General features: G+C 48.9%; 4 protein-coding genes across 4 annotated transcripts; 2 read left to right on the top strand and 2 right to left on the bottom strand.

The window, feature by feature from the left end:
- Window positions 1–11: 11 nt before the first annotated feature.
- On the bottom strand, window positions 12–1040 carry EsH8_III_001253 (ribosomal protein S5 domain 2-type protein; the record flags this gene model as incomplete). Its single annotated transcript, XM_083262978.1, has 1 exon — window positions 12–1040. One exon carries the CDS (start codon window positions 1038–1040, stop codon window positions 12–14), a length of 1029 nt encoding a protein of 342 aa, XP_083123465.1.
- A 2576-nt stretch (window positions 1041–3616) lies between these two features.
- Window positions 3617–4405, top strand: EsH8_III_001252 (alpha/beta hydrolase; the record flags this gene model as incomplete). The annotated part of the gene is made up of 1 exon (XM_083262977.1): window positions 3617–4405. The coding sequence occupies one exon, from the start codon at window positions 3617–3619 to the stop codon at window positions 4403–4405; it is 789 nt and encodes a 262-aa protein (XP_083123464.1).
- Window positions 4406–4887: 482 nt separating this feature from the next.
- On the bottom strand, window positions 4888–6132 carry EsH8_III_001251 (NAD(P)/FAD-dependent oxidoreductase; the record flags this gene model as incomplete). Its single annotated transcript, XM_083262976.1, has 2 exons — window positions 4888–6084; window positions 6118–6132. 2 exons carry the CDS (start codon window positions 6130–6132, stop codon window positions 4888–4890), a joined length of 1212 nt encoding a protein of 403 aa, XP_083123463.1.
- Window positions 6133–7263: 1131 nt separating this feature from the next.
- On the top strand, window positions 7264–8552 carry EsH8_III_001250 (uncharacterized protein; the record flags this gene model as incomplete). The annotated part of the gene is made up of 3 exons (XM_083262975.1): window positions 7264–7515; window positions 7575–7864; window positions 7934–8552. 3 exons carry the CDS (start codon window positions 7264–7266, stop codon window positions 8550–8552), a joined length of 1161 nt encoding a protein of 386 aa, XP_083123462.1.
- Between the last annotated feature and the right edge of the window lie 3817 nt (window positions 8553–12369).

The raw sequence follows: 12369 nt of genomic DNA, 5'->3' as shown, positions 1-12369 counted from the left end.
TATCATTATCTTCATGCCATAGCCATCTTGACCTGCTCCCATCTGCGCTCCGCAACACCAACAAACTCCCGTATAAGCTGGGGCTGCAGCACTGTGCCCCCGTGCTTCGATATAGACAGCACCTTCGTTTCTCCATCGCTACGGTCCACTACCGCCGTGATCTCCTCGTCACACAAACTTTCTTCCAGCCGATCCGGGTCCACCAACGTCCAGAACTTGCCCGCGGCAGCAGGACCCTCTGCTGCCTCTCTGCCGGTGAACACGCCCGCGGTGCAAGCAACGGGGAAACCGTGCAGCGTGAGAGGCTTCTGGCTATCACGGGAACAGATGACTATCTCCCGGTCTGTATCCCACCGGGCAACAGGTATCGTAGTGTCTCGGAGGGCGGCGACAACGGCGGCCCAGGCGACGTCGAAGGGGTTACCGTCAAAAGAAATGAAGAAGATGTCGATGTAGAGGACCCAGTATGCAATCACCACCTTCTCGCCTTCGACTTTCTCCTCATCATCGTCCATCTTCTCGTCATCGTCTTCGCCTGCTGCGCCGGCGTTTTCAGAAGGCCGGGTGTGCCATATTCTCAGGTTCTCCGGGTCCACGAGCTTAGAAGAATGCAGCAACGAGTACACTCTCGTACTCAGTGTCTGCGCAAGGGTTGTAGGAGGCACTCCGGGAAGGAATTGTGGCGCGCAGCCGGTGGCAAGCTCTATGTTAGGGACAAGGAGGTCGTAGTCTTTCAGCTCTGAGCTGGGTTTGGTCTCGTCGATGTTCGCGGAGGTGCGGAAGTTGGGGATGTCGGAGGCGAGGACAGTCTCGGCACGTACGCCGCAGATGACAGTTGTGTCACCTGTGCGGACAACAGCGCTGCCATTGGCATGGGTCAGGCTGGAGGTGTTGATATTGGGGATACGGGCTTCGTCGGGGGCGCGGCCATTGCTTCTAGCTGCGTTGGCCGGTGCTGGAGGCTGGAGGTTGGCAAGGAGGAAAGGATGAGGTGAGAGCTTCGCAAATGTGTCGCGAGGGAGACCTTTTGAGGTAGCCATGGTCGGTTTATTTGGTCGTGTTGTGTGAAACCCGTGTTTTCACTCAATTGAGCGCAGAATATCTCGGCTGGTTGCTTGAGGCAGGACTGAGGTGGGATGAAGCGAGAGCTGGAAATTTTGGGTGGAGTCGGAGGTCGGCGACTCTTGCTCCGGTGGGGTTAAAAGTGCCCGGACGGTGAATGTAACGACGGGTACTCAACGACGTGACGCACTGGCGTCTTCCTTTGCTGCCCTATGGACCGTTCACCATCACCTAAAAAACGCTAGACCTAGACATGTGCAAAAGCAAGCATACAAAAGTGCCTACCAGAAAGTCTGAAAACACCACCCAATTGCTGCGCCACCTGAGCGGTGTTTCCAGACTTTCTGGTGAGCACTATACAAATTCAGCCAAATCCACGAGATCTGGAACAAAATACCGGAGTCCACGGAGAGTGAAATAAATTAAATTAAAAATGGCAGTACTTGGACTAATAGAACATTTGACCTTGAAACTCCTGCTACGGAAATAGTCTTAAAGCCTCACCCATAAACCTAGTTCCATATATCAGCAGTAGCCGGGGAAGTGCGAGTCACTTCCAACGATGTAGTCCCAAGGGGGGTCGCAACCGTGACGACTATTGTTGACGTTGTCTTAGCTGACCTGGTAGATTGCTCCTGGAGATCGTTTAGCCCTTCATTGCAGTTTCATTACCCCCATCACGCAGTTAACGCTCTTACCACTGGAGCATTGGCAGACCGTTAGCACGCAGCAGCGGGGGCCGGCGCTAAGAGTTATTTGGTCAGTTGATTGGCCCTAAGAGATGAAGAATGGAGTTCGCACAAGTAGCTACAACCGCTGGCTGTCTGGCGCTTGGGGGTCAATTTTGCTCGGAGATCGAGCTTCGAATAGATATCCTAGGTTGTGTGGGGCCAGGGGTGTGGATTCGAGATTCCTACAAGCCCCAAAGGGCGTGTTGTAACTTGCCAAATGTGTCCAGTTACTTGCATAGAGCTGACAGCCAAGACTTCATATGTAGTAAGCTGCTCACGAAAATGCACGGGACTTCAACCCCTTGTTTTTGTAATACTTGTGCTGTGCCGCTAGACAAGACACTCAAAACGGTACATGCGAGGTTGTCCGCATCGTTCCTGTAGGGGTGGGTTCCTTGGCTGTAACCTTGCTATGCATGCAACGCGATAATAATCCGTCTGTTTTTACGATATCAAAATCTAAAAGCATGAAGTTGTTCAGCTACTTGAAGGATGCATGGTCACGATGTTCTTGGGAACAATGGCCGGACCTATACTGGGGAGCAGCCATGTCTACAGCCATGGGAACCGTTTTTCGTGACACGTCTTACATTTATCGGAGAAAAAAAGAGCCGATGCGACTTTCAGAGTAGTTATGTATGTTTGAATTGCTGCCATATTGAAAACGTCGTATCTTGCTCTCCGAAGTAAGATGGGCCGGCCGTGCCGAGAGCGTAAGCAAAGCATCAGCTAGAGGGTGGGCTGATATTTCTGCAAACGTAACGTTTGTTCACGAGCCCCACGCATATGCAGCCCTTAAGAGAAACCGAGTCCAGAAGACTATTATTTACGGGTGAATTTTGCCATGAAAGTCGCCATCAGTCGTCTTAATTTATTACCCCCCGTAGATATACTTTTAGATTCACTCTGACGAAGTGGCGTAGAGTGTCTCCTGTATATATCGTCAATACTCTTAGTGAACTTGAGACTATTAGCCCTATCCTATAAAACAACCAGGGTGTATTGAAGTTCAGCTCCGCAAAGAATTGCCTTATCATGTTCTGCAGCTTTAGAAAGCTGTCAATATTCAACGAGTTGTCTATTTCACCCAAAGCTCGGGTCATGATTTGCAGACAAAATATCAGTTGGCAGCATGGGTGTCGCTATGATGACTCGGACTGCAGGGACGACTTAACAACAGTACCTAGCGTGTTGTACGTGTCCCCATATGTTCGTGAGATTCCGAATCCCGGTGTTCCGAGACCTGGGCTGTGGATCGCATGCCATGCCCCTCCCATCCATCACGGTAACACGATAACTATGTAGAGAGAGTTATAAAAGTCTAAAAGTGTTTTGATTGGAAATCCTCGGAAATACATATTTTGCTGCTGAGTATTCATTTCACCAACGGCCCAACACAACGACCAATTATTCAAGTTCGTTGCAAATTCGGCTTGGTAAGCATGGATGTCGGACTCATTTGGTGTTGCTGATTCTGACTGTCTCATGCATCTGGGGCATCTGGGCGTACAGTCAGCGTAAGCAACGTGGACTCTTCAGTTGTAAGCAGCATGCATTCTTTCGGCATTAGAAACAATTTCTACGTCATTATGATCGGTAATTCTGTGCCTATATAACAGAAACGAATCATTCGTCGATAGAGAAATATTTTGAGAAGCTCAAGATGCGAAATATCACTTGGTCTTCTCGGCGTCCAAAGTGGTTATTGGCGCTTTACTTTATCAAAATAATTGGCAGTGACGCCCAACAACGGAGCTTTTACACCTGAATCCTCAAATCCAACTATACCAACGCAACGAGAAATTGAAAGAAAATCAGAAGAAATGACTGACGTTAAATCTCCTTACAAACCGTTGGGTATCATTTTCGTCCACGGCGCCTTCCATCTACCCTCGTGCTTTGACATGGCCAAATCCCGTCTTGAAGATGCTGGATTCTCTCCTGTTATTGCAGTGCGCCATCCTAGTGTAGGAAACGACCCCAAGGTTACTACAGACGATGATAGTCGCAACATACAGGCGGACCTGGCCCCTTACTTGGAGCAAGGCATAGAGTTTCTCGCATTGGCGCACTCTTACGGCGGTACACCTCTGACCATAGCGGCACAGGGCCACTCAGTTGCCGAGAGAGCAGCTAAAGGCAAAAAGGGCGGCATACGCGCTGTTGTTTTCGTTACAGCCAATATGCCACCCAAGGCCGGGGCTAGCGCATTGAGCGTACTCCCCCCGGGTTTGGATATCGTTGATGTGGCTGACGGCTTGATTAAAGCGAACGCCAAGGCCAAGGCAGCCTTTTATGGCCCCGATATGGCAGAGGAGCTAGCAGAAAAGTTTATGACCACTCTGCTGCCACAGTCTCAGGAATCTTTGCTTGGACCAGCCTCTGTGGGCCTAGAAAACCTGACTGTTCCTGCGTATTATATTCTTTGCGAGAACGACCAGGCCATCTCCCTAGAGACGCAAGAGAAGATCGCCTCGACCATTCCGACACTTAGGAGGGTACTTCGAAATCCTGGTGGTCACTCGGCCTTCATCACGGAAGTGAATAAGTTCGTTGAGCAAATTGGTGAGATTGCAGACGAGGTCGAGAGAGAAGCCGAAGGCAGAGCATAATATAGAAAATGGCAGGCGAATTCACGCCAATTACTGTATTTAGAAAGCAGACAATCCTAAATCCTCCACCGTTTGGTTCCGATATCTCTGCAATGGAGTTTTGTATGTGCTAGGTGTCACTGGAGTCAATCATTCAACAGCGAACGGATCAATATAGAGAATACGAGACGAGATTCACGGATGAGAGAGACTTAAAAGAGCATAACGCATTCAAATTACAGAGAATCCCATGGCCCAATTAATTCAGGTGATGGCGTAATGCTAATTCAGTATCGTAGTTTAAGAGTTTGGTTCAGCTAGTGTCTCTGAATGTCGGAAATGAAACCTATTCTTACATTATCAACTAGTGGTTTCCTGCTCAAGTTATCAAAACACTGTGAATTGTCTACTTATTGAGTTTTTGTATTGTGAAGGTGAAGTTAAGAGTTTCAGGCGATCAAAATAAGTGTTTATCTAAGGCCCACTCTTCCAAGCTTTGTCTTCTAACCGGAACTGTATCCCACCACTGCAAGAATCCTCTTGACTAACTCATCAGAAACAGGGAGGACATGATTGGCCGCTTCCAATGCTTCCTGTGCGTAGTCAGGAGGATATATTAACTTCTGGTTGATATGTTCCTTGACTTTCTTTGCCAAGTCTCCCGAAAACCGTACCTCTCTCTCCCAACCCCCAGAAACGACAGCCCCCCATGAGCCGAGATCAAGACAGCAAGTATACTCAGCCTGTGAGTACTCTACAAGGGGCTGTCCAAGGAGTTCTGCCGCAGCATTGTGACCAGATATGCGGCCGAGCTGAAGGGCGTGCTGGCAAGACATTAAGGCGTGATGGCCATCGGTGTCTGCAAGAGCACTGGCAGCGTCTCCCGTGACGAATACATTCTTGGTTGAAACCGCACGGAGATATCGGTCGACCTGAATGCGAGACAGATTGTCTCTGGGTCCGTTGATTTGCTGGGTCAGAGGTGTCGCCCTCATCCCGGCGGTCCAGATGGCCGTTTTTGTTTCAATACGCTCCCCAGAAGCGAGATTCACACCCTCGGCATTAACTGCTGCGACAGCAGACCCGAGTCTCACTTCTATATTGAGCTCTTTCAATGCCTTCTCGATGACGGGACGAGGGCCTGGTCCAAGCTCAGGACCGAGAGCATCTGCAGATTCCACCAGAATGACCCGGAGGTTGGCAACGTGACTGAAGCGCTTAGGTAATTCAGCTGCGAGCTCAATCCCAGTAAATCCGGCGCCACAGATGACGATGGTATCGCGAGCATTCGTTGCTGGGAGTGATGCGAGACTCTCAAGGTGAGCTTCAAGCTGGGCAGCAGAGTTCAGTGTGTCTATGTCGAAGGCATGTTGTTGAAGTCCTGCAACGCTTCGAGGTCGCACAACAGAACTCCCAGCTGCAAGAATGAGCCGGTCATAGGTGATGCTGGACTCGACACCCGTTGGGCACCGAGCATGAATAGTGTGAGACTGAGTATCAATGGTCTCGGCGCTACCCTGGAAGAAGTCTATACCTGCGGACGTGAAAAGACCCCCAAGTGGAAATGTCATGCTAGAAGCGTTAGCCTCGTATAGTCGTGGTCGAAGAACCAAACTCGGTTCAGGGGCCAGAACAGTGACCTCGACGGTCTTGTCCTTGTTGTCGATTTGGTTGATGAGACGCTTGGCTGCGAGGGCGCTCTAGACGCCGGCAAAACCCGCTCCAATAATGACTATCTTGGTTGACATGGTTGAAAGAAGTTTGGAGGGCACGTCGTTTAGAAGACGGTTTGAAACACGATTCAAAGGTCTGTTGATTGGAAATTAAGCAAAATGCTGCTGTAAGGATTCTTAGTCTCTGCGTCTCTGGGTTCAATTGACAATGGGCCTCTTGCCCTTTAAATCCTCATGTTCCCAGAAAATTTTGTGCATTCAGTTAAATGTCAGAATACATAGCATCGGGGCTGTTTAACCATTCAGACTACTAGAGTACCGGGTTTCCATTGTGCCTTGTAATAGGCCAGTCACAGGGCCTTTTTTTGTTCCGTCAGCGTGGGCTTACATCGGGTACCCGATAGGCCCACAACGGGTCCCCGAGTACCCGAGTCCCCACACTGGTCGATGTCGTGAACCGCAACGACAACCTCATCCCGTTACAACTTTTACATTCTACCAGTCTCCATGTATTCTGCTACAGCACACGTGCCACCCAATGATGGAGCTAGCCGCTCTTCATTGGCCTGCTTGACGTGTCGCTCGCGTCACGTGAAATGCGATGGGAACAGACCACACTGCCACCGATGCGTTGGTGCCGCGAAGCAATGCCAGTACGCCCCGTCACGTCGTGGTGGACTAGACCGTGCAGCTTTGGCAGAGAGGCGCAAACGTCTTGCGGCATCAGAAAGTGTTGCGTCGGTCGATAGACCCACTTCGCAGCCATCAACGGCTGCCCGTTCGAGCCAAGAGCCTACCACTCAATTCGTCGAGGGAGACAACTTCAATGGTTTTAGTTATCTCAATGGCACCGATTTAGGTGATGGTAATTCTGCCTTAGTAACATCAGAAGAATCTCAAGATCAATTCAACAACATCGAGAGGGATCCCTTGATCGCCTCATACTACAAGAACTTCCACAAGCTTCATCCTTTACTCTTACCACGGGTCCATCTCGTGAGGCTATACCAAAATCAGAGCCGACAACTAAGCTTCAATCCTCTCATCGCCGTACTTCGTCTTATTGGAAATATATACGCCTCTCAAGAATGGTCAGTTGCTCTCAAAGACGATGTTGAGATGTGCCTCTCGCAAGCACCACAAACAGATCCCGTTATGGTGCAGTGCCGGCTCATATATTCCATGGCCTTGTTCTGGAATTGCTATATGACTCAATCGAAGCAGCAAATGGATATAGCAGTACGCCTTGCCATCGATTTGCAGATGTTTCGTCAGGATTTTGCGACAACGCATGGAGGCGAAGATCCAGTGCTGACGGAGTGCTGGAGGAGGACGTGGTGGATGTTGTACATCGTGGAAGCGTACTATGCGGGAACCCTAGGAACAATGAACTTTGCAGTTGTAGATATTGAGGCCGCTGTGGACTTGCCTTGCGAAGAATCGGAGTATGAGTCCGGGGTAAGTCACAACAACATCGCCGGGTTGCGGCTTTTGGCTTGGAGCTTACCTGTTCACAGGAAATCCCCGAACCAAAAACCCTGGAAGATTTCAACTGCCGCGAATTTGCTTCTGAGGACGTCTCGTTCTCATCCTTTGCCTACCTCATTGGCGCCGTAAAATGCGCGGCATTGGCAATTTCTATGGCACCAAAGGTTGCAGCCAGGGAAGATTCGGTGCATGTGATTCAATCTGCCGACTCCATCATCGAAGCATGGTCTCTTTTATTGCCGAAAGGACGCAAGCAAGTCATGAATGATACTGGGGATATTGACGAGCTCATGTTCCAAGCGCACTTGGTTGTACATGTGTAAGTCTCTCGCTGCTTGCTGCATATCCATTTAGCCAAATGCGATTGAAAGCTGAATCGTCCTTGTAGTGCGACTATTGGCTTGCACAGACCATTGTCAGACCTGAGATTCAATCCCGTGGAGGATGTTTCAAGTTGCGCCCGGGAACCGCCTCTCGATAACCCCAAAACGGAGCTCGTCAACGTGCATACTGTACGAGTCCTACGATCTGTGGAGGCACAGATCTACCTTTTGGCGCTACCTATTCGACCGTTCCATCATAGCCCATTTATTACCTGTATGGTTAGCGAAGGAACACTAGCGCTACTCTCAGCCTGTCATTTCTTGCTTAAAGGAAAGAAGTTGACCATCGCAAGAGATCAAATTCGGATGACAATCGGATGTCTCAAAGCGTTGGGCGAGATCTGGCCTAGAACAGCGAGAAATGTGCAAGAGATACAGGCCATTGCTCGCCACGTACTAGGGCTCGAATCCAAGGTCCCCAACAACAGCAGAACGACAGCTTTCAGTTCATTGCCAAGTCTCTCCGGTGGTGGTGCCACTGAAAGCCTTGGGACAGCCCCTGAGATATCGAGCAGCGAGACCGACGCCTTTGCGTCCTTGAGTTCAATGGATAATGTATGTGGGTGGTACAATATTGATGATCTGGGCCCTCAACTTGCGGAGTGGATGGGCAATGGGCCGTGATTTGATTTTTGGGATATGACACTGAAGTGAGGCATAGTGGTTGTGCAGGATAGTATCTGGGTTGTAAAAAGTTTTGTTTTTCAATCACTGAAGACTGCACTGTGTTATGCGCCATGTTTTGGAGTCTTATTGGCGGTAAGATTTATGTTACAAAGTAACCTTCAAATGAATTCAATCACAGCCTTTTGTCTACGACCCACGCTCTTCAACCTCATGAAATGAAAACGGCTTTACTTCCAATATCCTCAGATACCCAGCATCAATCATTTTGGGTGCCTTCCAAAGTCTTTCGCCATTGGGAGAAACAATGAAATACTTGTAGCAAATGTTGGGACGCCCAGCCGACTCAATAGCCTGTCCTTGTCCTAGTGCCCAAGGCGGCGGCGGGTCCCCAATAGTGATGATGATCCCGTCGTCCTTGACAGTGTTCCAAGTCTTGCTCAAGCTATCACCGCCAACTGTATCGAGAACCAGGCTCACACACTTAATCTGGGTTTCCCAACCAGGATTATTGTAATCGAACACTTCGCATGCGCCGAGATTCTTCATTGCGTCTTGGTTTCAAGATGAAGCCAGGGCAACCGCATGACCACCTACCATCTGGTTGATCAGCTGCGCAGCTATTGTGCCAACTGCACCAGATGCCCCTGTAATACGGACTCTCATGCAGTTACAGGCATTGATGTGGCCGCAACGAGTGCCTATGGCAATTTCTTTTGCGAAATTGGCTGCCGATGCCGTCATTGTGGGACACGACAACCACGTGCCAAGAGTGTTCTTGTAATGTTTCAGAGTCGCAGTCGAATGGCCATGTACTCTCTTGATCCCGCAAGTAAACAGCAGGAGGAGGCTCAACCTCGACAGCATCAAATAGAGCCTGGGGCTGGGATTCGCATTGAAATTCCTCCAGGGTGCTCTCCGAATCTGTATGAGCATAAAAATAAACACTACTACATAGGCCGGTCCGGAACGCCTACATATTTGTTTTGTTATACGACGAGATTAAACACATCGATCGTGTATTGGGTAATTGGGTATATTGTTTTGAAACGCAAATTTCTTGAGCAACGAACTTGTGTTCTAGATTTGTAGTCTGACATTATGATCCAACAGCTTTCCGAGCCCAATCTGGAGCTCCAGGTTCCGAAAACGGTGAAGCGACCACTTTAGAATACCAATCTTCCTGCTGTACTCCTCTCTCCACATCTTCCCGCAATGCTGTTAACGGGGGCCGATTGACTAGTTCGAATGGGAAAATGTACGTCTCCCTCTTTTCTTGTGTTGGAGTTGGAGGCGGATCTTGATTCTCAACCACCGGCGCGACTTCCGTTGTTGTTATGCGCTGAGTCCTGAGCTTACTGCCTCTGACGAATTTAAGCTCAATTATTCTGCTGCTTCCAATGGTGTTTCGACTTGAATTTGGCGACGAGTTGAAGCCATGCATATATAGGATGTTGATAGCAGGAAGGCATGCACACATCAGACCTATGCTCACTTCGGCTGTTCTGAATGTGCCGTCAGTCACTGCAAGAAGTCGACAAAGGAAATGGTAGCGGGATAGAATTAGCATACCCAAGAAGGTTGACGCGTATGAGGTCTACTGGCTCATCATGCGAATTCTGTAGCTTGATCACGAGAACCAGTCTTATAATGCTTGCCGCCGTAGCGATGCCCCCGGAGCTAAGCATGGCAATGACCTTGAGCCGTTTGTTCCACGACATCCGGAGAGTCACAACCACAGGCACAGGTAGGCATAGAACGGCCATATCGGTGATGGCGGTAACAGCGGTATCAGATACCAGGATGGCGCGCTGATTGTAGCAGGTAGCCTTAGTTGTTGGATCCCAAAAGCCGGCAACCGGTCGGCATATGAGTGCCTTAATAAAGAGAACCAGTATAGTATAGCAACTTATGAAGATGATGACAGAGTATGTGCCTATTATCGTTTTCCTGTGCAGTTTAAATACTCTGATCGTGATCCAGAGGAGGCTGAGCTTTGTGAAATAAGCCGAAGGAGTATAGACGAGGGTAGCAGCATAAACCCCCGGAGAGGACGTCAGTTACTTCTGGACTCTGGTGTTTTAAGAGAAGGAGAAAATATACCTTTTTAAAATCTTTCAGACCTTCCACTGAGACTTCATAGACATGAAAACCGCCGCCAAAATAGCCCGCTTGCATGAGGGTGGTTAGTATCGGCGCAGTTTCCTTTGGCTTTTGTTACTCACCTACGATCGTCGTGGCGTAATACCCCAGAGACATGATCTGCTTACGCGTCAGTATTTGCATAATGTCTGATATCTACTCTCAGTCGATGGTTTTCTTACCCATGCTGTCAATGACATCCCTAAGGAAAATGAATAAGAATTCTATCGACGAATATTAGGAAGCAGGGTGAACTTACAGTCATCAGTGTGGAAAGGGGGTGCAACAAAAGCCTTTGTGTACAAACGGAGGGCCATGAATAAACTGACCAGAGTTATTGCCAGAATCTGTGACACGAGGTTGATGCTATGCAGAACATCCTCCGGGTGCTGCAAGTTAGGTGCTATGTGTTCAAGCAGCAGTGCCTCCCCATCCTGATCAGACATAGCAGTTAAATTAAAAGACAGTGCACTTGAATCGACGTAACTGGTAGTCAGCGATCTCAGAGCGGCTCAAACAATGTATAATCTATCGTTTTCCACGAAAGACACATGTGCTCACTGAGGGTGCTTCCAAAGCGAGTTTGCCATGGACTGTTGTCACAGTCCCAAAATCCTACAAATAAAAATTCGATGAAAGGCTTTACAAGCTGATTAAATCTATTATAGGGCGTGGGATACAGCGTCTGGGCTGGCTTCAAGGTTTCGAAAAGCAAGGCTCCTCCCGGGTGAGAAAGCCTATCTTGGACATGGAAAGGCTAATGCACAAGTTTGCTTAGCTCCTTGAACATTGTTCTAGGTACTTGAAGCCGGAGCCTGGAGCCCGGAGCCCGAAAGACACCCTGGCCTATGCAGAAGAGAAGTATCTTCAAGCAGACAGCGGAAATTGGATTGAAGGGGCTATCGGGATTCCGGTGCACCTACCTAGGCTAGAACTTGTGAAACCCCGGAAATTGTTCGCAAAATCTAACCCGCCACGCGGAGAAGGTTTCAGGCTAACTCGATATATCGAGAGCCAGACATGTCAATATTCTTTACCTGTACGGACAAATTCTAGTCACTAGATTCCGCACAAGATATCAAACCCTGCTACGGTCTAGGTAATCGATTTTCGGGCCAACCACTGCTTGAGGTTATAACGACGACGTGGATATGAGCTTTAATTACTTGAAGTTATGAAAATAGCGAGAGAAAATCCGAGTCTGCCATAGCTCAAGGCATAATCTGCGTGTTGAACTTGCCTGTCTTCAAAAAGTGGAGTGGAGTGCGGGAGCTAACTCGACCAAGATTTAATTTTTAGAAGCAGATCATTGTGATGTAATTGGTAGGTACAAACAACCTTCCGGCAATATGCAGTATGGTTGCTTTTCCGGCCTTGGTTGATCTTAAAGAGTCAAGAATGTAGACCGAATACACGGAAACCTTGAAATATCGCTGCCGAGGCAGTCCTGGCAGCACGGCCCCATCTACCTGGTAGTGGGGCTCTTGCTTTGTCCTGCAATCATAGTATCGCGACTGACTCATTGATTCTGTAATGGTGTGTGGGCTCCTTCTGCGTCTTTCTTATGCTTTCTACTAGTAGATTAGAGACCAACCCCTGCGCCGGTGTGGTCGTGTCTGTGCGCTCGGATTCTATTGGGATAGGATGTGACATAACTGAATCACAAGTCCCGGGG

Source organism: Colletotrichum jinshuiense, chromosome 3 (genome assembly GCF_051148585.1).
Source record: "Colletotrichum jinshuiense chromosome 3, complete sequence".
Lineage (NCBI taxonomy): Eukaryota > Fungi > Ascomycota > Sordariomycetes > Glomerellales > Glomerellaceae > Colletotrichum > Colletotrichum jinshuiense.
The sequence above is the reverse complement of the archived record's forward strand: the minus strand, read 5'-3'. Positions and strand labels throughout refer to the sequence as shown.